General features: G+C 42.1%; 1 protein-coding gene across 1 annotated transcript in view; it reads right to left on the reverse strand.

The window, feature by feature from the left end:
• csmd1a (CUB and Sushi multiple domains 1a) overlaps window positions 1-25,318 on the reverse strand; it is a 161,558-nt gene that overhangs the window by 39,575 nt on the left and 96,665 nt on the right. The window contains exon 3 of the mRNA XM_082970274.1: window positions 22,077-22,284. Within this exon, the coding sequence (XP_082826400.1) occupies window positions 22,077-22,284 (208 nt within the window). The remainder of the gene's footprint in view (window positions 1-22,076; window positions 22,285-25,318) is intronic.

Below are 25,318 nucleotides of genomic sequence, written 5' to 3' on the forward strand. Positions count from 1 at the left end.
TACCGGGAAACCCATGTGGTGGCGTACAATTGGCTCAGCGTAATCCGGGTTAGCGGAGGGTTTGGCCGGCCGGGATTTCCCTGTCCCATCGTGCTCTAGTGACTCCTTGTGGCGGGCCGGGGCGCCTGCAAGCTGACGTCGGTCGCCAGTTGTACAGTGTTTCTTCCGACACATTGCTGTGTCAAGAAGCAGTGTGGCTTGGCAGGGTCACGTTTTGGAGGACGCATGGCTCTCGACCTTCGCTTCTCCCGAGTCTGTACGAGAGTTGCAGCGATGGGACAAGACTGTAACTACCAATTGGATATCATGAAATTGGGGGGAAAAAAGGGGGATTTTAGATTTTTTTTAAATAATAATAATGAATTTAGGATGTAACACAAAATGTGGAATAAGTCAAGGTGTATGAGTACTGTGTGTGTATGCATGCCTATGTGTGGGAATGCACACTATGTTTTCTCTAAGGAGAGCTAGACAGATGACATGTACACAGCCTCCACAACCTGCCGACATAATTAAAACCGGATATTATAATTGGTGTGTGCATGACCATTTAGCCTACTCATTCTCTTTTTATAAATCCAGAAGAGGGCTTAAATTCCCAACCACCCTAACTCCTAAAACTGTGGCTTTGTCCCAAATGACACCCTATTGCCTACATAGTACACTACTTTTAACCAGAGATCGATGGGCCCTGGGCAAATGTCCTGCACTACTTAGGGAATAGGGTCCCATTTGGGACACATTATGTTATTCATACAGATCCTACAGGAGCAGGCGTCATCCCTACGCCCCGGTATGCCGGAAGCTGTTCTTTGCATAATCTCTGAAGCGACATAAAAACGTATTCTTAATTAGGCATAATGTAATAGCTCGGAATGAAATAATATCATCACCATGCTAGAACAACTAGCATACAGTGCTACAAAAATATGAGCTATGACTTATTAGACAGAGGGATGAAATGAAATGCATTGGCTGAAATAGTAATGTATAGTTCCATCCAATCTAAGCAGTGTTTGTGAGTGACAGTGACTAAACAACCTCGATAAACTGCCAACTATACTCAAAACCAGGGATGATCAACTGACTGCAAGAACCCCAAACAGATATTAGATTTGACTAAAACCTAACCACTTCAAACCTTGCTTACATTTGTATACGATCACATTTCTCTCTATTATAAATCACTTGGAGCGGATTTGCTGGTGTTTTTACAGTCTTGTATGTTCAACAATAAAAATTCTCTAAAAAATTACAGTAATATTGTTTTGCTCTGATATCTTGGGAGGACAAATAAAACCACCCACGGGCCTCCAGTTGGGAAACCCCTGCTCTACACGCTGCCTTAATAGCACAACTGCTTCCCTATGAATCATCCAGCCTGGTTGCTTACAAGAAACATAGATGGGTGGATTCTTTTGAGGCTGGAAAGAACTGATAGCCACGGTGTGCCCTCAAGACAGACAGGACTGTCATGCATCCTGAGTGTGTCTCTGACATGCTGTTCATCAGCCCCTGGACCCTCCAGACTAGAGCGGAGCTGTGTTGGACCTGGCTGTCTGAAAGCCATCAACTATCAGCCAGCATGGGGAAGCAGCAGCATTAGACTTCCTCTCATCTCCAGATATACTGTTTAGGACAGAGCAGAGAAGCTGCCTATAGACCCATGGCTCTTCTAGTATCAGACCCATGGCCCCTCCAGTATCAGACCCATGGCTCCTCCAGTATCAGACCCATGGCTCCTCCGGTATCAGACCCATGGCTCCTCCGGTATCAGACCCATGGCTCCTCCGGTATCAGACCCATGGCTCCTCCGGTATCAGACCCATGGCTCCTCCGGTATCAGACCCATGGCTCCTCCGGTATCAGACCCATGGCTCCTCCAGTATCAGACCCATGGCTCCTCCAGTATCAGACCCATGGCACCTCCAGTATCAGACCCATGGCTCCTCCAGTATCAGACCCATGGCTCCTCCAGTATCAGACCCATGGCCCCTCCGGTACCAGACCCATGGCTCCTCCAGTATCAGACCCATGGCTCCTCCAGTATCAGACCCATGGCCCCTCCGGTATCAGACCCATGGCTCCTCCGGTATCAGACCCATGGCTCCTCCAGTATCAGACCCATGGCTCCTCCAGTATCAGACCCATGGCTCCTCCAGTATCAGACCCATGGCCCCTCCGGTACCAGACCCATGGCTCCTCTGGTATCAGACCCATGGCTCCTCCAGTATCAGACCCATGGCTCCTCCAGTATCAGACCCATGGCTCCTCCAGTATCAGATTGTTATTATGTCTTCCTCTCGCTCTGTCTCTCTCTCTCTCTTTTATCTTTCTCTCCTATCTCTCTCTCCCTCTCTCTCTTTTATCTTTCTCTCCTATCTCTCTCTTCCCCTCTCTCTGTATCCCTCTCTTTATATCTCTGTATCATCTTTCTCTCTTATCTCTCACTCTCTTTTTGTCTCTGCATCTCTAGCTATGTCTCACTATCTTTTCTCTCTCTCTCTCTGTGTGTCACTTAATGCACAACGTGAGGCTCCTGAGACTACAATGAGAGCACAAAAGCAATATTTTAAATGATATTTGAAGTCTGCATAGCCAGTGTGCTAGCGGGCTACAGTAGAGAGGATTGATTTAAAAATAGATATGAAAACCAAGTGGATGTGAGTAGATGTAAAAAGATCTAACAAAGCAAAGGAACAATCCATGTCACATGGACTAGTACAGTAGGCCTTCTTCCTCAGTGATGTATAAACAAAGTGTTCCCATATAGCATGCGTCCAAAAAGGCACCCTATTTCCTATATAGTGCACAACTTATTTTTTTTTTATAGCCCCAATTTTGTGATATCCAGTTGATAGTTACAGTCTTGTCTCGTCGCTGCAACTCCCGTACGGACTCGGGAGAGGCAAAGGTCGAGAGCCGTGCGTCTTCCAAAATACAACCCGACCAAGCTGCACTGCACCCGGAAACCATCCGCACCAACCGTGTCAGTGTGCACTGTACCCAGCCTGCCACAGGAGTCGTTGGTGCGCTGTGGGTGAAGGACACCCGTGCCGGCCAAACCCTCCCCTAACCCAGGCCATTGTGTCTCACCACATGTTGTAAGTTGGATCAGCCTGTGTCAGTGTGCACTGTACCCGGCCTGCCACAGGAGTCGTTGGTGCGCGAAGGACACCCGTGCCGGCCAAACCCTCCCCTAACCCAGGCCATTGTGTCTCACCACATCGGTCTCCCAGTCACAGCCAGCTGCGCCAGAGCCTGGACTCGAACCCAGAATCTCTAGTGGCACAGCTAACACTGCAGCACCTTAGACCACTGCGCCACTCAGGAGGTCATCAATGCACTGCTTTTAATCAGAACCTCATAGGACTCTGGTCAAAAGTAGTGCACTATGTAGGGAATAGGATGCCATTCGGGACGCAGGCACATACTAGAACAACAGTTTATCATTGCTCTACCTATCTGCATCAAGTCACCATGAAAAACAGTTATGGCTTCCACTGTTCTCTCTGGAGGGGACATAGGAATAAATGACGCTAAAACGTAATCATATTTTCACACCCGCAATAACTTGACGGCCACACACACTACACCTTTGTATTACGGCTGTTCACTATCACTGGAGTCCTGATAAAAATGTCAATAACAGATGTTTGTTGCCATTCAATATCTTACTGCAACAATACACTTTTAGCACCTTTTAGGGTGGGTCAATTAAACGATCAGAAAACAGCATCATTTCAACTATAAATCATTAGATTTTTCAATTTTAGTAGACACTTACAGCATACATTTTCTTCTTTTGTAACGGTGTAATTAAGTTGATAAATTCCTGCATAAAATGGGTCTTATGCCACCTCCTGGTGGATTAGTGTGTTTACATCGTCTAATACACTCAGTGATAAAGGTATGGGATTCTGGATAATCCACAGCAGATTTATGGAGAATTGCTGCGGGTGAGTTGAAAATTGAATGGTCCCGGGATAGAAATGTATAAAGTTGACATAAAATCCACCTTTTACATTGTACATTAGCAATTTATGTTATTAGTATCTACTGTTGTTGATTTGGCATCAAATAAGCCACTCTTTATATGTTATTTGCCAAATCTCAGTTTGCCATGTGGGTTTTATGCTAAAGTTCCCTCTTTGAAGTTAGTAGTCACTAAAAGTGGCAGTAATAAAGCCTCTCTTGAAAAAGCCAAACCTTGACCCAGAAAATATAAAAAACTATCGGCCTATATCAAATATCCTATTCCTCTCAAACATTTTAGGTAAAGCTGTTGCGCAGCAACTGACTGACTTCCTAAAGACAAACATTGTATATGAAACGCTTCGGTATGGTTTTAGACCCCATCATAGCACTGAGACTGCACTCGTGAAGGTGGTAAATTACCTTTTAATGGCGTCAGACCAAGGCTCTGCATCTGTCCTCGTGCTCCTAGACCTTATTGCTGCTTTTGATACCATCGATCATTACATGCTTTTGGAGCAATTGGAAACCCAAATTGGTCTACACGGACAAGTTCTAGCCTGGTTTAGATCTTATCTGTCGGAAAGATATCAGTTTGTCTCTATGGATGATTTGTCCTATGACAAATTAACTGTACATTTCGGTGTTCCTCAAGGTTCCATTTTAGGACCACTATTATTTTCACTATATACACTTCTCAAAAAAATAAAGGGAACACTTAAACAACACAATGTAACTCCAAGTCAATCACACTTCTGTGAAATCAAACTGTCCACTTAGGAAGCAACACTGATTGACAATAAATTTCACATGCTGTTGTGCAAATGGAATAGACAACAGGTGGAAATTATAGGCAATTAGCAAGACACCCCCAATAAAGGAGTGGTTCTGCACAGACCACTTCTCAGTTCCTATGCTTCCTGGCTGATGTTTTGGTCACTTTTGAATGTTGGCGGTGCTTTCACTCTAGTGGTAGCATGAGACGGAGTCTACAACCCACACAAGTGGCTCAGGTAGTGCAGCTCATCCAGGATGGCACATCAATGCGAGCTGTGGCAAGAAGGTTTGCTGTGTCTGTCAGCGTAGTGTCCAGAGCATGGAGGCGCTACCAGGAGACAGGCCAGTACATCAGGAGACGTGGAGGAGGCCGTAGGAGGGCAACAACCCAGCAGCAGGACCGCTACCTCCGCCTTTGTGCAAGGAGGAGCAGGAGGAGCACTGCCAGAGCCCTGCAAAATGACCTCCCGCAGGCCACAAATGTGCATGTGTCTGCTCAAATGGTCAGAAACAGACTCCATGAGGGTGGTATGAGGGCCCAACGTCCACAGGTGTGGGTTGTGCTTACAGCCCAACACCGTGCAGGACGTTTGGCATTTGCCAGAGAACACCAAGATTGGCAAATTCGCCACTGGCGCCCTGTGCTCTTCACAGATGAAAGCAGGTTCACACTGAGCACGTGACAGACGTGACAGAGTCTGGAGACACCGTGGAGAACGTTCTGCTGCCTGCAACATCCTCCAGCATGACCGGTTTGGCGGTGGGTCAGTCATGGTGTGGGGTGACATTTCTTTGGGGGGCCGCACAGCCCTCCATGTGCTCGCCAGAGGTAGCCTGACTGCCATTAGGTACCGAGATGAGATCCTCAGACCCCTTGTGAGACCATATGCTGGTGCGGTTGGCCCTGGGTTCCTCCTAATGCAAGACAATGCTAGACCTCATGTGGCTGGAGTGTGTCAGCAGTTCCTGCAAGAGGAAGGCATTGATGCTATGGACTGGCCCGCCCGTTCCCCAGACCTGAATCCAATTGAGCACATCTGGGACATCATGTCTCGCTCCATCCACCAACACCACGTTGCACCACGGACTGTCCAGGAGTTGGCAGATGCTTTAGTCCAGGTCTGGGAGGAGATCCCTCAGGAGACCATCCGCCACCTCATCAGGAGCATGCCCAGGCGTTGTAGGGAGGTCATACAGGCACGTGGAGGCCACACACACTACTGAGCCTCATTTTGACTTGTTTTAATGACATTACATCAAAGTTGGATCAGCCTGTAGTGTGGTTTTCCACTTTAATTTTGAGTGTGACTCCAAATCCAGACCTCCATGGGTTGATAAATTGGATTTCCATTGATTATTTTGGTGTGATTTTGTTGTCAGCACATTCAACTATGTAAAGAAAAAAGTATTTAACAAGATTATTTATTTCATTCAGATCTAGGATGTGTTGTTTAAGTGTTCCCTTTATTTTTTTTTAGCAGTATATTTTACCTCTTTGTGATGTCATTCGGAAACATAATGTTAACTTTCACTGCTATGCAGACGATACACAGCTGTACATTTCGATGAAACATGGTGAAGCCCCAAAATTACCCTCAATGGAAGCCTGTGTTTCAGACATAAGGAAGTGGATGGTGGCAAATGTTTTACTTTTAAACTCGGACAAAACATAAATGCTAGTTCTAGGTCCCAAGAAACAAAGAAATATTCTGTTGGATCTGACAATAATGTTGATGGTTGTACAGTTGTCTCAAATTAAATTATGAAGGACCTCGGCGTTACTCTGGACCCTGATCTCTCTTTTGATGAACATATCAAGACTGTTTCAAGGACAGCTTTTTTCCATCTACGTAACATTGCAAAAATCTGAAACTTTCTGTCCAAAACTGGTGCAGAAAAATGTATCCATGCTTTTGTCACTTCTAGATTAGACTACTGCAACGTTCTACTTTCCGGCTACCCAGATAAAGCACCAAATAAACTTCAGTTAGTGCTAAACACGGCTGCTAGAATCTTGACTAGAACCAAAAAATGTGATCATATTACCTCAGTACTAGCCTCTCTACATTGGCTTCATGTTAAGGCTAGGGCTGATTTCAAGGTTTTACTGCTAACCTACAAAGTATTACATGGGCTTGCTCCTACCTATCTTTCCGATTTGGTCCTGCCGTACATACTTACGCGTATGCTACGGTCAAAAGACGCAGGCCTCCTTATTGTCCCTAGAATTTCTAAGCAAACAGCTGGAGGCAGGGCTTTCTCCTATAGAGCTCAATTTTTATGGAATAGTCTGCCTATCCACGTGAGAGACGCAGACACGGTCTCAACCTTTACGTTTTTATTGGAGACTCATCTCTTCAGTAGGTCCTATGATTGAGTGTAGTCTGGCTTACTGGTACTCTTCCATGCCGTCCCTAGGAGGGGTGCGTCATATGAGTGGATTGAATCTCTGACGGGATTTTCCTGTCCGGGTTGGCGCCTCCCTCCGGTTTGTGCCATGGGGGAGATCTTTGTGGGCTATACTCGGCCTTGTCTCAGGGTAATAAGTTGGTGGTCGAAGATATCCCTCTAGTGGTGTGGAGGCTGTGCTTTGGCAAAGTGGTTGGGGTTATATCCTGCCTGATTGGCCCTGTCCGGGGGTATAGGCGGACGGGGCCACAATGTCTCCCGACCCCTCCTGTCTCAGCCTCCAGTAATTATACTGCAATAGTTTATGTGTCGGGGGGCTAGGGTCAGTCTGTTATATCTGGAGTATTTATCCTGTCTTATCTGGTGTCCTATGTGAATTTAAGTATACTCCCTCTAATTCTCTTTCTCTCTTTCTCTCGGTGGACCTGAGCTCTAGAACCATGCCTCAGGACTAACCGGCATGAAGACTTCTTGCTGTCCCCAGTCCACCTGGTTGTGCTTCTGCTCCAGTTTCTGCCTGAGGCTATGGAACCCTGACCTGTTCACCGGACGTGCTACCTTGCCCCAGACCTGCGTTTTTTGACTCTCTCTCTCTAACACACCTGCTGTCTCTAACTCTGAATGATCGGCTATGAAAAGCCAACTGCAATTTACTCCTGAAGTGCTGACCTGTGGAACCCTCTACAACCACTGTGATTATTATTATTTGACCCTGCTGGTCATCTATGAATTTTGAACATCTTGGACATGTACTGTTATAATCTCCACCCGGCACAGCCAGAAGAGGACTGGCCACCCCTCAGAGCCTGATTCCTTTCTAGGTTTCTTCCTAGGTTCCTGCCTTTCTAGGGAGTTTTTCCTAGCCACCGTGCTTCTACATCTGCATTGCTTGCTGTTTGGGGTTTTAGGCAGGGTTTCTGTATAGCACTTTGTGACATCGGCTGATGTAAAAAGGGCTTTATTAATTAATGTGACTGTTTGAGTAGCTAACTTTAGGAGAGCTATTTATATCCCGTTGACAACTCCTCATTTTTATGTAACCTGGCAAGTCAGTAAAGAACAAAGTCTTATTTACAATGATGACACTGGGCCCCGCCCAATCACGGCCGGATGTGAGGCACCCTGGATTCAAACCAGGCACTGCAGTGAAGCCTCTGTACTGAGATGTAGTGTCGTAAACCCCTGTGCCACTCGGGAGCCCAATCATACTGTATGTGTCTCATGATTGCAGGTAATTTATGACAAATGCGTAAAGTATACGTTTTATAAATTTATGAGCACCAGCTAGCAGCGTATTAGCCTGGTTTTGTTAGCATACAAAAACATGTGGAACATTCAAGGTGTATTATATTTCTTCGCCACAGGAGTGTGACGTTGAGTAATTTCAGGTTAATTTCATATATTTTGAATACTAAAATGGATGATCGTTTATTCCTTATTTTATGGATATGAAATTACACATGGAAACAATATATTTTTTATAGTAAATTAGGAATTGCTAAATCCACTACACGATCACAATGACTTTGGTAGACATTTGAATATTTCTTTTGTTAGTATATTATAGAGCAGATCTATGGAGAATTGCTGTGGGAGAGCTATTTATAGCCTGTCGACTACTCATCATTCATCCATACTGTGTGTTTCCCATGATTGTAGCTTTGGGAAAAAATTAACTATACATCCATTACTCCTTCCTGTGTTGAATTACAGGACCAGGAAGGTCACCCTTACATACTGGTCCTCTGTGGGAATCAAACCCACAACCCTGGTGATGCAAGTGCCATGCTCTACCATCTGAGCCACATGGGACCTGTTAATGATGGCGGATTGAATGATTTCCACGTTTTTAGATGAGCGATAAGCGAATCATCCAGCCCACTGTGTTTATCACTACACCCCCATATGACATGTCTTGAAATATGCAGACAGACAGATTAAAAGTAAGTTTACATTGCAATACTTCTGACAGCCAACTTTCTAGCTTCGCCCATAACTTTTGGACTTCATAGCATTCCCAGAAAGCATGAATTACTGAGGCATTGTTAGTTTTACACTTAAGACATGACTCTGCTGTTGTGCTGTAGAATGTAAAATTTGTCTCTTGTATAATAAATGATATACATTAGTTTAAACTTGCTTAAGCGTACATTTTCGTTGACTGTAATCTGGTTAGTTATGCTTATATTTTTAGCTTATATTTTTTTCTAATAGATTGTCAGTTAAATATGCTCTCTGAAAAGTTTTGTATATCTTCCCTATCATATGAACATCCTTTTCTGACTCAAAAAAGATTCCCTCAAGGTTGTTTTGTTGTCTAAAATATTTCAAATCTACATTTTGTGATATGTAACATTTAAGTTGCATTTATTTGAAACTGTCTACATTCTTCAGTCCAAAATTTCTTTTGAATTTTGTCATGGAAATTATATTATTTCCTTTAATCAAGTCATTTACAGTTTCTATGTCTTTAGTTTTTCCATGTGGAACAATTTATCAGTGACTTCTGAAAAGTTATCCAAGGATTGTTTCATAAGGTTGTCTTTTTAGGGAGTGATATTGGTTCTTGGAGAATACGTTTAATTTTCTTCGATATTGTTATAGTGTTCTTTATTATGAAGTTGTTCATGTTCTTAGCTTTATCCGTCAAAAACAGACATGTAAAACAATTCTGGCGATGAGCATGCACATTATCGCTAGTGCATTTAACTATATGTCACAAGTAAAAACCTTAGGTTGTGAGTTGATACAATTCCAAGTCTGGAAGGTTAAAACCACCCTCAGACTTAGGAACATTTTTAACTTTCTTTTTTATTCTATGAGTTTTATTTGCCCATATAAAGTCTGTTATGACCGAGTATACTTTTTTTAAAGAATGTCTTCAGTGGGGTAATTGGTATTACCGAAAATAAATACAAAAACTTTGGCAACCATGCCATTCTAAAGAGGTTTATTCTACCTGTACGATTTTTATGAAGAGTATTCCATTTAAATTATATCTGCTTTCATATTGTTGAGTAATGGAATAAAGTTATCTTTTACACTGTAATTTTATAAAATGAGATTTTTGAGTATTCAGAAAATATATTTAGCAAAGGGGCCATTGAGTTTTCGTTATCGGTCAGGTATAACAGGAGATCATCTGCAAATAAGATTAGTTTATATTAGGGCTGACCCCATTTAGTTGACTGGTTGACTGGTCGATCAGCTGTTGGTTGACCGAGATTTCTTTAGTTGAGCAGTAGCAGGTTCATTTGCCAAACCTCTCTAGGCTAGGCGGGACGAATTCGTCCCACCTACGTAACAGCCACTGCTATCCTGTGGCGCGATTTTCAAAACCTTAAAAATCCTATTACTTAAATTTCTCAAACATATGACTATTTTACAGCCATTTAAAGACAAGACTCTCGTTAATCTAACCACACTGTCCAATTTCAAAAAGGCTTTACAACGAAAGCAAAACATTAGATTATGTCAGCAGAGTACCAAGCCAGAAATAATCAGACACCCATTTTTCAAGCCAGCATATAATGTCACCAAAACCCAGAAGACAGCTAAATGCAGCACTCACCTTTGATGATCTTCATCAGATGACAACCCTAGGACATTATGTTATACAATACATGCATGTTTTGTTCAATCAAGTTCATATTTATATCAAAAACCAGCTTTTTACATTAGCATGTGACGTTCAGAACTAGCATACCCCCGCAAACTTCCGGGGAATTCGCTAACATTTTACTAAATTACTCACGATAAACGTTCACAAAAAGCATAACAATTATTTTAAGAATTATAGATACAGACCTCCTCTATGCACTCGATATGTCCGATTTTAAAATAGCTTTTTGGTGAAAGCACATTTTGCAATATTCTAAGTACATAGCCCAGGCATCACGGGCTCGCTATTTAGACACCCGGCAAGTTTAGCACTCACCATAATCATATTTACTATTATAAAAGTTTGATTACCTTTTGTTGTCTTCGTCAGAATACACACCCAGGACTGCTACTTCAATAACAAATGTTGGTTTGGTCCAAAATAATCCATCGTTATATCCGAATAGCGGCGTTTTGTTCGTGCGTTCCAGACACTATCCGAAATAGTAAAGAAGTGTCGCGCGCATGGCGCAATTCGTGACAATAAAATTATAAGTATTCCATTACCGTACTTCGAAGCATGTCAACCGCTGTTTAAAATCAATTTTTACGACATTTTTCTCGTAGAAAAGCAATAATATTCCGACAGGGAATCTCCTTTTCGGCAAACAGAGGAAAAAATCCCAAAGGCGGGGGCGGTCGGGGTCACGCGCATAAGCCAGTGTCCCTTGATCGGCCACTTGAGAAAGGCGATAATGTGTTTCAGCCTGGGGCTGGAATGACGACATTCTGTTTTTTCCCGGGCTCTGAGCGCCTATGGACGACGTGGGAAGTGTCACGTTAGAGCAGAGATCCTTAGTAAATGATAGAGATGGAAAACAAGTTCAAGAAATGGTCAGACAGGCCACTTCCTGTAAAGGAATCTCTCAGGTTTTGACCTGCCATTTGAGTTCTGTTATACTCACAGACACCATTCAAACAGTTTTAGAAAATTTAGGGTGTTTTCTATCCATATGTAATAAGTATATGCATATTCTAGTTACTGGGTAGGAGTGGTAACCAGATTAAATCGGGTATGTTTTTTATCCAGCCGTGTCAATACTGCCCCCTAGCCCTAACAGGTAAGTAGTATGCTTTATTGGAGCTTAACCTGTAGTTGTTGGCTCTCTTCAAAATAACAAAATAGCATATTCCTGCTTAAGTTCTGAAATTTTATTTTTTTCTTTGGCTTGTAGATATTTTTTCTTTGCTTTTTCTAAGATAGTGATTTATTTTTGCAGAGTATGGCATTATCATTCCCCTAATGTATGCCTTAAAGTCATCCCAAATGATATCGGGGTTGGCTTTTCTCTGTCCTCTATATCGCCATTTCTAGTGGTAAAGGTATTCATTTTTTTGGTTGAAGTATTTATTACATTTCTATTTAATAAATACTTCTATTTCTTAATTAATTTCTATTGGTGTAATTAAGCATGATGATGGAGAATGATCCGATATCACTATATCAATAATATTTTTATCCAGTAAATTTATGAGTGCATTTTTGAAAATAGAAATGTAGTCAATTGTTGAAAAGCTTCTCTTTGTAGTGGGGAATAGTAATTTATTTATGTAAATTATTTGTAGCAATGAAAATGTTCAACCATGTCACGTCCTGGCCAGTATAAGGGTTAATTGTTATTGTAGTTTGGTGAGGACGTGGCAGAGGGTATTTGTTTTATGTGGTTCGGGGTGGTGTTTTGGTAGAAGGGCGTTTGATTTATTATTTCCGGGTTTTTGGTTTATGGTCTATGTTTATGTAGTTCTATGTGTAGTCTGGTTAATGTATTTCTATGTTAGGTTGATTGGGGTTTGGGACTCTCAATTGGAGGCAGGTGCTTCCTCGTTGCCTCTAATTGAGAGTCCTATATATGGGTAACTGTTTGGTGTAGGTTTTTGTGGGAGATTGTTTCTTGTCTAGCGTGTATGAGCCTGAGAAGACTGTTCGGTGATCGTGAGTTTGTTTGGTGTTCATTTTGAGTTGAATAAATGTTCAAGATGAACAAACACAGTCCTGCTGCATTTTGGTCCTCCTTCACCATCGATAACCGCCACTTAGGAGGATCCCTAAATTTGCCTTTTAAATTACAATGTTAATCTTATCGAATGTATGATTTTTGAATACATGATTTTATCAAACTGCATAATTCAAGTGATTACAAAAGGGGAATGCTTGAAATTAGAAAACCTCCCATTATGTTTTTGTTTGTGCTCTCATTTCTTTGAAAAAGGCATATGTGATTTAATATGGCAGACGTAAATATATTATTCTTCTCAAAACATACTTAGTGTCACGTCCTGACAATAGAAAGATGTTATTTTCTATGGTAGAGTAGGTCAGGGCGTGACAGGTTTTTTTTCTAGTTTAGTTTTTCTATGTTGTCATGTTCTAGTTTTGTATTTCTATGTTGGTTTTGTTTGGGATGATCTCCAATTAGAGGCAGCTGGTCCTCGTTGTCTCTAATTGGAGATCATACTTAAGTAGGGGTTTTTCCTACCTGGGTTTGTGGGAGATTGAGTCAGTGTATGTTTCACCTCTGCGTCACGGTTTGTTGTTTTTGTCATTCAGTTTATTTATGTATTGCATAGTTTCACAGTGTAAATAAAATGTGGAACGACACACATGCTGCCCTTTGGTCCGCTTCTCCTTGACACTTAGAGAGAAAAGTATATTGCTTCAGCTGATTTCTCTTTTAATCAAATCAAATTAGTCACATGCGTCGACTACAACAGGCAGTGAAACGCTTACTTATGAGCCCCTAACCAAAAAAAAATACGAATAAGAATAACAAATAAAAGTAACAAGTAATTAAAGAGCAGCTGTAAAATAACAAAAGCAAGACTATATACAGGGGGTACCGGTACAGGATCAATGTGCGGGGGCACCGGTTAGCCAAGGTAATTGAGGTAATATGTACATGTAGGTAGAGTTATTAAAGTGACTATGCATAGATGATAACAACAGAGAGTAGCGGGGGGGGGAAGGGGGTGGGGGGGATAATGTAAATAGTCTAAGTAGCCATTTGATTACAGTAGGGGGGGAAGTATTTGATCCCCTGCTGATTTTGAATGTTTGCCCACTGATAAAGAAAGGATCAGTCTATAATTTTAATGGTAGGTTTATTTGAACAGTGAGAGACAGAATAATAACAAACATATCCAGAAAAACGCATGTCAAATTTTTTTTAAATGTATTTGCATTTTAATGAGGGAAATAATTATTTGACCCCCTCTCAATCAAAAAGATTTCTGGCTTCCAGGTGTCTTTTATACAGGTAACGAGCTGAGATTAGGAGCACACTCTTAACCTGTTATGGCTAGGGGGCAGTATTTTCACGGCTGGATAAAAAACGTACCCGATTTAATCTGATTATTAGTCCTGCCCAGAAACTAGAATATGCATATAATTATTAGCTTTGGATAGAAAACACTCCAAAGTTTCTAAAACTGTTTGGATGGTGTCTGTGAGTATAACAGAACTAATTTGGCAGGCCAAAACGTGAGAAGATTCTGTACAGGAAGTACCCTGTCTGACCATTTCTTGAACTTCTTTGCCATCTCTATCCATTACAAAGGATCTCTGCTCTAACGTGACACTTCCTACGTCTTCCATGGGCGCTCAGAGCCCGGGAAAAAGCTGAATGACGTAATTCAAAGCCCTGGCTGAAACACACGAGCGCTTTTGCTAAGTGGTCTATCAGAGGACAAAGGGCTTAGGCTCGTGCACTGGCCGCCCCCGTCTTTGTGTTTTTCCCTCTATTTGCCGAAACACAGATTCCCGGTCGGAATATTATCGTTTTTTTACGAGAAAAATGGCATAAAAATTGATTTTAAACAGCGGTTGACATGCTTCGAAGTACGGTAATGAAATATTTAGAAATCTTTTGTCACGAAATGCGCATGCGCGCGACCCTTATTTACCATTCGGATAGTGTCTAGAACGCACGAACAAAACGCCGCTATTTGGATATAACGATGGATTATTTTGGACCAAACCAACATTTGTTATTGAAGTAGAAGTCCTGGGAGTGCATTCTGACGAAGAACAGGAAAGGTAATCAAACTTTTCTAATAGTAAATCTGATATTGGTGAGTGCTAAACTTGGTGGGTGTCTAAATAGCTAGCCCTGTGATTCTGGGCTATCTCCTGAGAATATTGTAAAATGTGCTTTCACCGAAAAGCTATTTTAAAATCGGACATATCGAGTGCATAGAGGAGTTCTGTATCTATAATTCTTAAAATAATTGTTCTGTTTTTTGTGAACGTTTATCATGAGTAATTTAATAAATTCACCGGAGGTTTGCGGGGGGTATGCTAGTTTACATGCTAATGTAAAAAAGCTGGTTTTTGATATAAATATGAACTTGATTGAACAAAACATGCATGTATTGTATAACATAATGTCCTAGGGTTGTCATCTGATGAAGATCATCAAAGGTTAGTGCTGCATTTAGCTGTGGTTTTGTTTTTTGTGACATTATATGCTAGCTTGAAAAATGGGTAGTCTGATCATTTCTGTCTGGGTACTCTGCTGACATAATCTAATGCTTTGCTTTCACTGTAAAGCCTTTTTGAAATCGGACAGTGTGGTTAGATTAACGAGAGTCTTGTCTTTAAAATGCTGTAAAATAGTCATATGTTTGAAAAATGGAAGTTTTCGGATTTTAGAGGAATTTGTATTTCGCGCCACGCCCATCATTGGATATTGGAGCAGGTGTTCCGCTAGCGGAACATCTAGATGTAAGAGGTTAAAGGGAGTGCTCCTAACCGCAGCTTGTTACCTGTAAAAAAGACACCTGTCCACAGAAGCAATCAATCAATCAGATTCCAAACTCTCCACCATGGCCAAGACCAAAGAGCTCTCCAAGGATGTCAGGGACAAGATTGTAGACCTACACAGGCTGGAATGGGCTACAAGACCATCGCCAAGCAGCTTGGTGAGAAGGTGACAACATTTGGTGTGATAATTCACAAATGGAAGAAACACAAAAGAACTGTCAATATCACTCGGCCTTGGCTCCATGCAAGATCTCACCTCGTGGGGTTGCAATGATCATGAGAACGGTGAGGAATCAGCCCAGAACTACACGGGAGGATCTTGTCAATGATCTCAAGGCAGCTGGGACCATAGTTACCAAGAAAACAATTGGTAACACACTACGCCGTGAAGGACTGAAATCCTGCAGCGCCCGCAAGGTCCCCTTGCTCAAGAATACATATACATGCCCATCTGAAGTTTGCCAATGAACATCTGAATGATTCAGAGGACAACTGGTGAAAGTGTTGTGGTCAGATGAGACCAAAATGGAGCTCTTTGGCATCAACTCAACTCGCCGTGTTTGGAGGAGGTGGAATGCCGCCTATGACCCCAAGAACACCATCTCCACCGTCAAACATGGAGGTGGAAACATTATGCTTTGGGGGTGTTTTTCTGCTAAGCGGACAGGACAACTTCACCGCATCATTTGATGGGGCCATGTACTGTCAAATCTTGGGTGAGAACCTCCTTCCCTCAGCCAGGGCATTGAAAATGGGTCGTTGATGGGTATTCCAGCATGACAATGACCCAAAACACACAGCCAAGGCAACAAACGAGTGGCTCAAGAAGAAGCACATTAAGGTCCTGGAGTGGCCTAGCCAGTCTCCAGATCTTAATCCCATAGAAAATCTGTGGAGGGAGCTGAAGGTTCAAGTTGTCAAACGTCAGCCTCGAAACCTTAATGACTTGGAGAAGATCTGCAAAGAGGAGTGGGACAAAATCCCTCCTGAGATGTGTGCAAACCTGGTGGCCAACTACAAGAAACGTCTGACCTCTGTGATTGCCAACAAGGGTTTTGCCACCAAGTACTAAGTCATGTTTTGCAGAGGGGTCAAATACTTATTTACCTCATTAAAATGCAAATCATTTTATAACATTTTTGACATGCGTTTTTCTGGTTTTTTGTTGTTGTTATTCTGTCTCTCACTGTTCAAATAAACCTACCATTAAAATTATAGACTGATCATTTCTTTGTAATTGGGCAAACGTACAAAATCAGCAGGGGATCAAATACGTTTTTCCCCCACTGTATTCTATTTATACAGGGGGTACCGGTACAGAGTCAATGTGCAGTGGCAACGGTTAGTTGAGGTAATATGTACATGTAGGTAGAGTTATTAAAGTGACTATGCATAGATGATAACAACAGAGAGTAACAGCGGTGTGAAAGGGGGGGGGGGGCAATGCAAATATTCTGGGTAGCCATTTGATTAGATGTTCAGGAGTCTTGTGGCTTGGGGGTAGTAGTTGTTTAGAAGCCTCTTGGACCTAGACTTGGTGTTCCGGTATCGCTTGCCATCCGGTAGCAGAGAGAACAGTCTATGACTAGGGTGGTTGGGGTCATTGATCAATTTTAGGGCCTTTCTTTGACACCGCCTGGTATAGAGGTCCTGGAAGGCAGGAAGCTTTTCCCCAGTGATGTACTGGGCTGTACGCACTACCCTCTGTAGTGCCTTGTGGTCGGAGGTCAAGCATTTGCCATACCAGGCAGTGATGCAACCAGTCAGGATGCTCTCGATGGTGCAGCTGTTAAACCTTTTGAGGATCTGAGGACCGATGCCAAATCTTTTCAGTCTCTTGAGGGGGAATAGGTTTTGTTGTGCCCTCTTCACGACTGTCTTAGTGTGCTTGGACCATGTTAGTGTGTTGGTAATGTGGACACCACGGAATTTGAAGTTCTCAACCTACTCAACTACAGCCCCATCGATGAGAATGGGGGCGTGCTCGGTCCTCTTTTTCCTGTAGTCCACAATCATCTCCTTTGTCTTGATCACATTGAGGGAGAGGTTGTTGTCCTGGCACCACCCGGCCAGGTCTCTGACCTCCTCCCTATGGGCTGTCTCGGTGTCGGTTATCAGGCCTACCACTGTTGTGTCATCGGCAAACTTAATGATGGTTTTGGAGTTGTGCCAATCCGTGCAGTCATGAGTGAACAGGGAGTACAGGAGAGGACTGAGCACGCACCCACTGACGGGCCCCTGTGTTGAGGATCAGCGTGGCGGATGTGTTGTAACCTACCCTTACCACCTAGGGGCAGACCGTCAGGAAGTCCAGAATCCAGTTGCAGAGGGAGGTGTTTAGTCCCAGGGTCCTTAACTTATTGATGAGCTTTGAGGGCACTATGGTGTTGAACGCTGAGCTGTAGTCAATGAATAGCATTCTTACGTAGGTGTTCCTTTTGTCCAGGTGGGAAAGGGCAGTGTGGAGTGCAATAGAGATTGCATCATCTGTGGATCTGTTAGGGCGGTATATAAATTGGAGTGGGTCTAGGGTTTCTGGGATAATGGTGTTGATGTGAGCCATGACCAGCCTTTCAAAGCACTTCATTGCTACAGATGTGAGTGCTGCAGGTCGGTAGTCATTTAGGCAGCTTACCTTCGTATTCTTGGGCACAGGGACTATGGTATTGGGCACAGGGACTGTTGGTATTACAGACTCGGACAAGTAGACGTTGAAAATGTCAGTGAAGACACTTGCCAGTTGGTCAGCACATACTCGAAGTACACGTTCTGGTAATCCGTCTGGCCTTGCAGCCTTGTGAATGTTGACCTGTTTAAAGGTTTTACTCACCTTGGCTGAAGAGAGGGTGATCACACAGTCTTCCGGAACAGCTGGTGCTCTCATGCATGTTTCAGTGTTATTTGGCTCGAAGCGAGCATAGTAGGCTCACTTGGTAGGCTCGTGTCACTGGGAAGCTCTCGGCTGTGCTTCCCTTTGTAGTCTGTAATGGCAAGCCACGCCACATCCGACGAAAAATGTATTATGTAATTATTGTGCCAGACCACCAGAGCATAGACAACAAGACAGTGAGAGCGATTAGCTTAGTTTGTGGAGTTAAATGGTTGTGTGTATTCTGGGTACAGACAGGGCCACATGTGAACAGAATAAGACAAAACATTGGCTCTGATTCTACTTCTAAACAGTTGAAGCTCAGGGAATGAGAGAATGAGAAGACAAAAGGGGGTAAGAGGGCGGGAAGGAGCAAACCATTTCTGTTGACACAGAAGTCACCACAGAACAAGGTCAGGGAGATAGCTACCAGTGACCAACACACTGAATGGTAAACCACATACTGAAACAACAATATACACATTTAGGCTAAGCAGGACGCAAATGCCAAAGGGATTTTAATATGAACTATGGCACTGATGTGGGGTGGTGTGAGAGTTTATTTGACAAAAAAAAACAACAGTCTGTCAACTGGGACCATTTCCCAAATACACACAGAACAATCCATAGGGTCATTACCATAAACACATAATAACACACGTGTTCGGGGTCATTTGAAAGACTTCCTCTTAGTGACGTCTCCCAATCAAAGATTGTCAACACCAACAAAAACAAATAAACAAGTCAACAGCCCCCAAAATTCAACATTTTAAATATACAACGGGTCATATCAAGTCCCCTATGTTCCTCAGGATAGGAATAGGATTTAGTAATGAAATAAGTATGTATCAAGAGTCTCAGAGTAGGAGGGCTGATCTAGGATCAGATCCCCCCCCCCCCCGTCAATGTATTCTTATTCATTATAATCCAAAAGGCAAAACTCATCCTACTACTCCTAGTCTAAGAGGCTTGATCCGTACGGCCCCAAGTCCCCAGTATCTTCTATCTATCTACAGTGCATTCGGAAAGTATTCAGACCCCTTGACTTTATCCACATTTTGTTAAGTTACAGCCTTATTATAAAATTGATTCAATAGTTTTTTTTTCTCATCAATCTACACACAATTACAAAGCAAAAACAGGTTTTTAGAAATGTTTGCAAATGTTTTAAATAATAAACTGAAATATCATATTTACATAAGTAACCAGACCCTTTACTCAGTACCTTGTTGAAGCACCTTTGGCAGTGATCACAGCCTCGAGTCTTCTGGGTATGACACTACAAGCTTGGCACACCTCTATTTTGAGAGTTTCTTTCATTCTTCTCAAGCTCTGTCAGGTTGGATGGGGAGAATCAATGCACAGCTATTTTCAGGTCTCTCCAGAGATGTTCGATCGGGTTCAAGTCCGGGCTCTAGCTGGGCCACTCAAGGACATTCAGAGACTTGTCCGAAAGCCACTCCTGTGTTGTCTTGGCTGTGTGCTTAGGGTCGTTGTCCTGTTGGAAGGTGAAACTTTGCCCCCAGTCTGAGATCCTGAGAACTCTGGTATTCATCAAGGATATCGCTGTACTTTACTCCGTTCATCATTCCCTCTATCCTGACTAGTCGCCCAGTCCCTGCCACTGAAAAACATCCCCACAGCATGATGCTGCCACCACCATGCTTCACCATAGGGATGGTGCCAGGTTTCCTCCAGACGTGACGATTGGCATTCAGGACAAAGAGTTCCCCCAATCTGTGCCTCGACGCAATCCTGTCTCGGAGCTCTACGGACAATTCCTTCGACCTCAGGGCTTGGTTTTTGCGCTGACATGTACTGTCAACTGTGGGACCTTATATAGACAGGTATGTGCCTTTCCAAATCATGTCCAATCAATTGAATTTACCACAGGTGGACTCCAATCATCATCTCAAGGATGATCAATGGAAACAGGATGCACCTGAGCAAATTTTAGAGTCTCATAGCAAAGGGGCAGAATACTTACGTAAATAAGGTATTTAGGTATAATAACTCCATTACTACTGGCGTATACAAACTCATTTACTACTGGCGTTTAAGAACTCCATTACTACTGGAGTACATGAACTCCATTACTACTGGTGTATATGAACTCCATTACTACTGGAGTATATGAACTCCATTACTACTGGTGTATATGAACTCCATTACTACTCGCGGATAAGAACTCCATTACTACTCACGTATAAGAACTCCATTACTACTGGTGTATATGAACTCCATTACTACTGGCGTATAATAACTCCATTACTACTGGCGTATAAGAACTCCATTATACTGGCATATAATAACTCCATTATACTGCCGTATACGAAGTCCATTACGACAGGTGTATATAATCTCCATTACTACTGGCATATAAGAACTCCATTACTACTGGCGTATAATAACTCCATTACTACTGGCCTATCAGAACTCCATTACTACTGGCGTATAATAACTCCATTACTACTGGCCTATCAGATCTCCATTACTACTGGTGTATAATAACTCCATTACTACTGGCCGATCAGAACTCCATTACTACTGGTGTATAGTAACTCCATTACTACTGGTGTATAAGAACTCGATTACTACTGGTGTATAATAACTCCATTACTACTCACGTATACGAACTCCATTACTACTGGCTTATACAAACTCCATTATACTGGCGTATAAGAACTTCATTACTACTGGTGTATACAAACTCCATTACTACTGGCCTATCAGAACTCCATTACTACTGGCGTAGTAATGGAGACACCTGAAACCCCACCTCTTCAAGGAATACCTGGGATAGGATAAAGTAATCCTTCTAACCCCCCCCTTAAAAGATTTAGATGCACTATTGTAAAGTGGTTGTTCCACTGGATATTATAGGTGAATGCACCAAATTGTAAGTCGCTCTGGATAAGAGCGTCTGCTAAATGACTAAAATGTAAATGTAAATGTATAATAACTCCATATAATCTTGTAGCATTCAATACATTATGGTGAGAATCAGGAATATGTAGCTCTCCTCTATTTCATGTACTGTATACGCTACAAATATCTACAGATTAAACATGAAAGATGAGAAAACATGAAAACATGAGAGATAAAGAAGAGCCATTGGTCTCTCCCCTAAACACAGCAAGACTTACCCATGTGATTCCGTCAGTACCAAATTAGTATACAGGAATAGAGGTCATCGATAGACACATTTTCCAACAATCAATAGAACACTGAGCTAAAATATTGTAATTACAAGCACAATAGAAAATATTAAGCACTTCCAAAATGACTATATGTATTTACTTCTAAGCAATAACTTATAAAACATACTATAAGGAAAAACACAGCACCAACACACACATTTGTCAGTACAGTAAGCAAAACAAGTTCAGCGTCCAGTATAGCCATTTTTGGTGGCAACGTGACATTGCAGCTGTAAAGTAAAGGCTCACCTCAGATTTTAAACATTGAAAGTAGGACTCAACTTTTGTCCTCTTATTACCTCACATCAGTGATTCACATTTGCAGTCAGTACCAAGCACAACCAGACAGAATATGACTATTGATGAACTGAAACACTGACCAGACCAACACAGACAGAGGGAGGCGCAGCAGTAGCAGTAGACTCACCATATTGTCGGAGGCTCAGATCCTTCCACTTCCAAGTAGTCATATTTTTCCTCTGTCTGGAAGTCTGTAAAAATGATGGAGATGGTGTCTCCAGGATCAGCAAGTATGGTCCACGTACAGTCCGCATTATTGTAATATTCACTCGGGAAATTGGGACTTGAAATGATGCCACTTGAACCCCTCAGAGTATCACCACATGTGTCCTCAGCTGTCAATCAAACGGAAAGACTTCTGTTAGGAATCGGGCTTAACTCCACATGTAAGTAGTATACAGCAGAAAATAACAGCTGAACCTTTTTTTGGTTTGGTTTTTGTATTTTTTGACTGACGCAAAGTCATATGTATGTTTCTTTGTATATATTAAAAAATATATACAACCATTTTACCACATACAGTATGGATTTTCTTTATCCAGCCAATTTCAAAATTATAAATTAAATTCATTACATTGTGGCAGCTTTTGTATGCCACATATAATATCAGTATATAGTGGTCTCTCTCTCTCTCTCTCTCTCTCTCTCTCTCTGTCTCTCTCGCACCTTTGTCATGACTATTAATTGGCTCCATCTAGACATGGGTTCTTGGAATCAAAAGGTCCCAGCTGTATTTCCCAGCAGACTATTTCTCCTTTTTAATCAAGGACTTTTCATTTACATTTTTAATGAAAGTTTAGATTTAGAAGCGGAATCAGATTTGTTTGTTTTTCTTGTTTTTTTGGAAATGTTTGGATACATAATGTACAGATAAAGACACATGGACTGGTCTGTGCAGACATTATAAATTATATACATATCATTTATACAGAAAGGCAAACATATAACGTACATATAGATCCACGTATACATGCATGCACATGGTGCGTGGCCATGTGCATGGATATACAGGGAATAAGGTGTGAAGTGATGCTCATTGGAGAATCACTTTTATCCAGGACTAAAACAGTATTTTGGGGGAACAGGGATACAGATATTTACACACTGAGGAATAGACATTGGCATGGTGAGGTGCAATGACTTACATGCCAATGTTTTATTCAAACAATCTACAGGAGGGATAAACGTAGAAACATACAGTATTTCATTCACACACACACACACAAACAAACACACGCGTGCTGGAACATGCACATATTCACAACCACACAAAGGCACAGAAACAGTCACATGCACATTGGCACATCAAAAAACAGACCCACACACACACACACACACACACACACACACACACACACACACACACACACACACACACACACACACACACACACACACACACACACACACACACACACACACACACACACACACACACACACACACACACACACACGCAAACACAGAAACAAGTGCACACTCATACAGTATGCACACACATTGGTGAACACACACTCACACACACACAGACTCAGTGATCGGCCATTCTGTATCAACTCTCCTGTCTTCTCCTTCTCCATTAAGAATGAGTTTATCATCCTGAGATGTGAAGAGAGATTCATTGTGTCCGAGCACCCTGCCATCCAGGACCTCTACACCAGGCATGGACAAAGACTCCAGCCACCGAAGTCATAGACTGTTATCTCTGCTACATCAAGGCAAGCAGTACCAGTGCACCAAGTCTGGAAGAAACAGGACCATGAACAGCAGATACCCTGAAGCAATAAGACTTCTAAACACAACTACTACATAGCTAATCAAATGGCTATCCGGACTACCTGCATTGACCCAATTTTGCACTAAATCTCTTACACCCTAACACACACACACACACTCACACCCTAACACACACACACACACACACACACACACACACACACACACACACACACACACACACACACACACACACACACACACACACACACACACACACACACACACACACACACACATTGAGACTACATATGCTTCAACAGTCTATTATATATCCTGTTGCCTTGTCACTTTACCCTACATGTACATAGCTTCCTCAGTTACCTCGTACCTCTGTACATCGACTCGGTACTGGTATTACCTGTATAAAGCCATGTTATTACCTGGTACTCCCTGTATATAGTCATGTTATTTCCTGGTACTCCCTGTATATAGCCATGTTAAACCTGGTACTCCCTGTATATAGCCATGTTAAACCTGGTACTCCCTGTATAGAGCCATGTTATTACCTGGTACTCCCTGTATAGAGCTATGTTATTACCTGGTACTCCCTGTATATAGCCATGTTAAACCTGGTACTCCCTGTATAGAGCCATGTTATTACCTGGTACTCCCTGTATCGAGCCATGTTATTACCTGGTACTCCCTGTATAGAGCCATGTTATTACCTGGTACTCCCTGTATAGAGCTATGTTATTACCTGCTACTCCCTGTATAGAGCCATGTTATTACCTGGTACTCCCTGTATAGAGCCATGTTATTACCTGGTACTCCCTGTATAGAGCCATGTTATTACCTGGTACTCCCTGTATAGAGCTATGTTATTACCTGGTACTCCCTGTATAGAGCCATGTTATTACCTGGTACTCCCTGTATAGAGCTATGTTATTACCTGGTACTCCCTGTTTAGAGCTATGTTATTACCTGGTACTCCCTGTATAGAGCTATGTTATTACCTGGTACTCCCTGTTTAGAGCTATGTTATTACCTGGTACTCCCTGTATAGAGCTATGTTCCTTTTACTGGTTATTCATTATTCACTCTGTATTTATTCACTCTCTCTCTCTATCTCTCTCTCATTCACTCTCTCTCTGTATATTTATATTAACTCTGCATTATTGGAAAATGACCCGTAAGTAAGCATTTAACTGTTAGACTACACCTGTTGTTTATGAAGCATGTGACAAATAACATTTGATTTGATTGGATCCAGAGCTGATTACACACTCTGATGACTGTGGAAAAGTTCAAATTACATACACTTTTAATAGCAATCCCTTTATAAATACCATCAATAACACAAACACCAGATAGAATGTCAATGAGCATGTGAGTGACAGACAGGCTCATCAGGCCTCACTTAGGGTGAAAGGTTGGGATAATATAGGCTTACTCACTGACTTTCTATATAATAATACACTCACTGACTTTCTATTTAATTGTCACATCCTGACCATAGACAGCTCGTATTTTTCTATGGTAGAGTAGGTCAGGGCGTGACTGGGGGGTTTTGTCTAGTTTAATTTTTCTATATTGTGTTCTAGTTTCTTTTTTCTATGTTGGGGTTTTCGTATGATTCCCAATTAGAGGCAG

Source organism: Salmo salar, chromosome 27, assembly GCF_965601325.2.
Source record: "Salmo salar chromosome 27, fSalSal1, whole genome shotgun sequence".
Taxonomy (NCBI): Eukaryota; Metazoa; Chordata; class Actinopteri; order Salmoniformes; family Salmonidae; genus Salmo; species Salmo salar.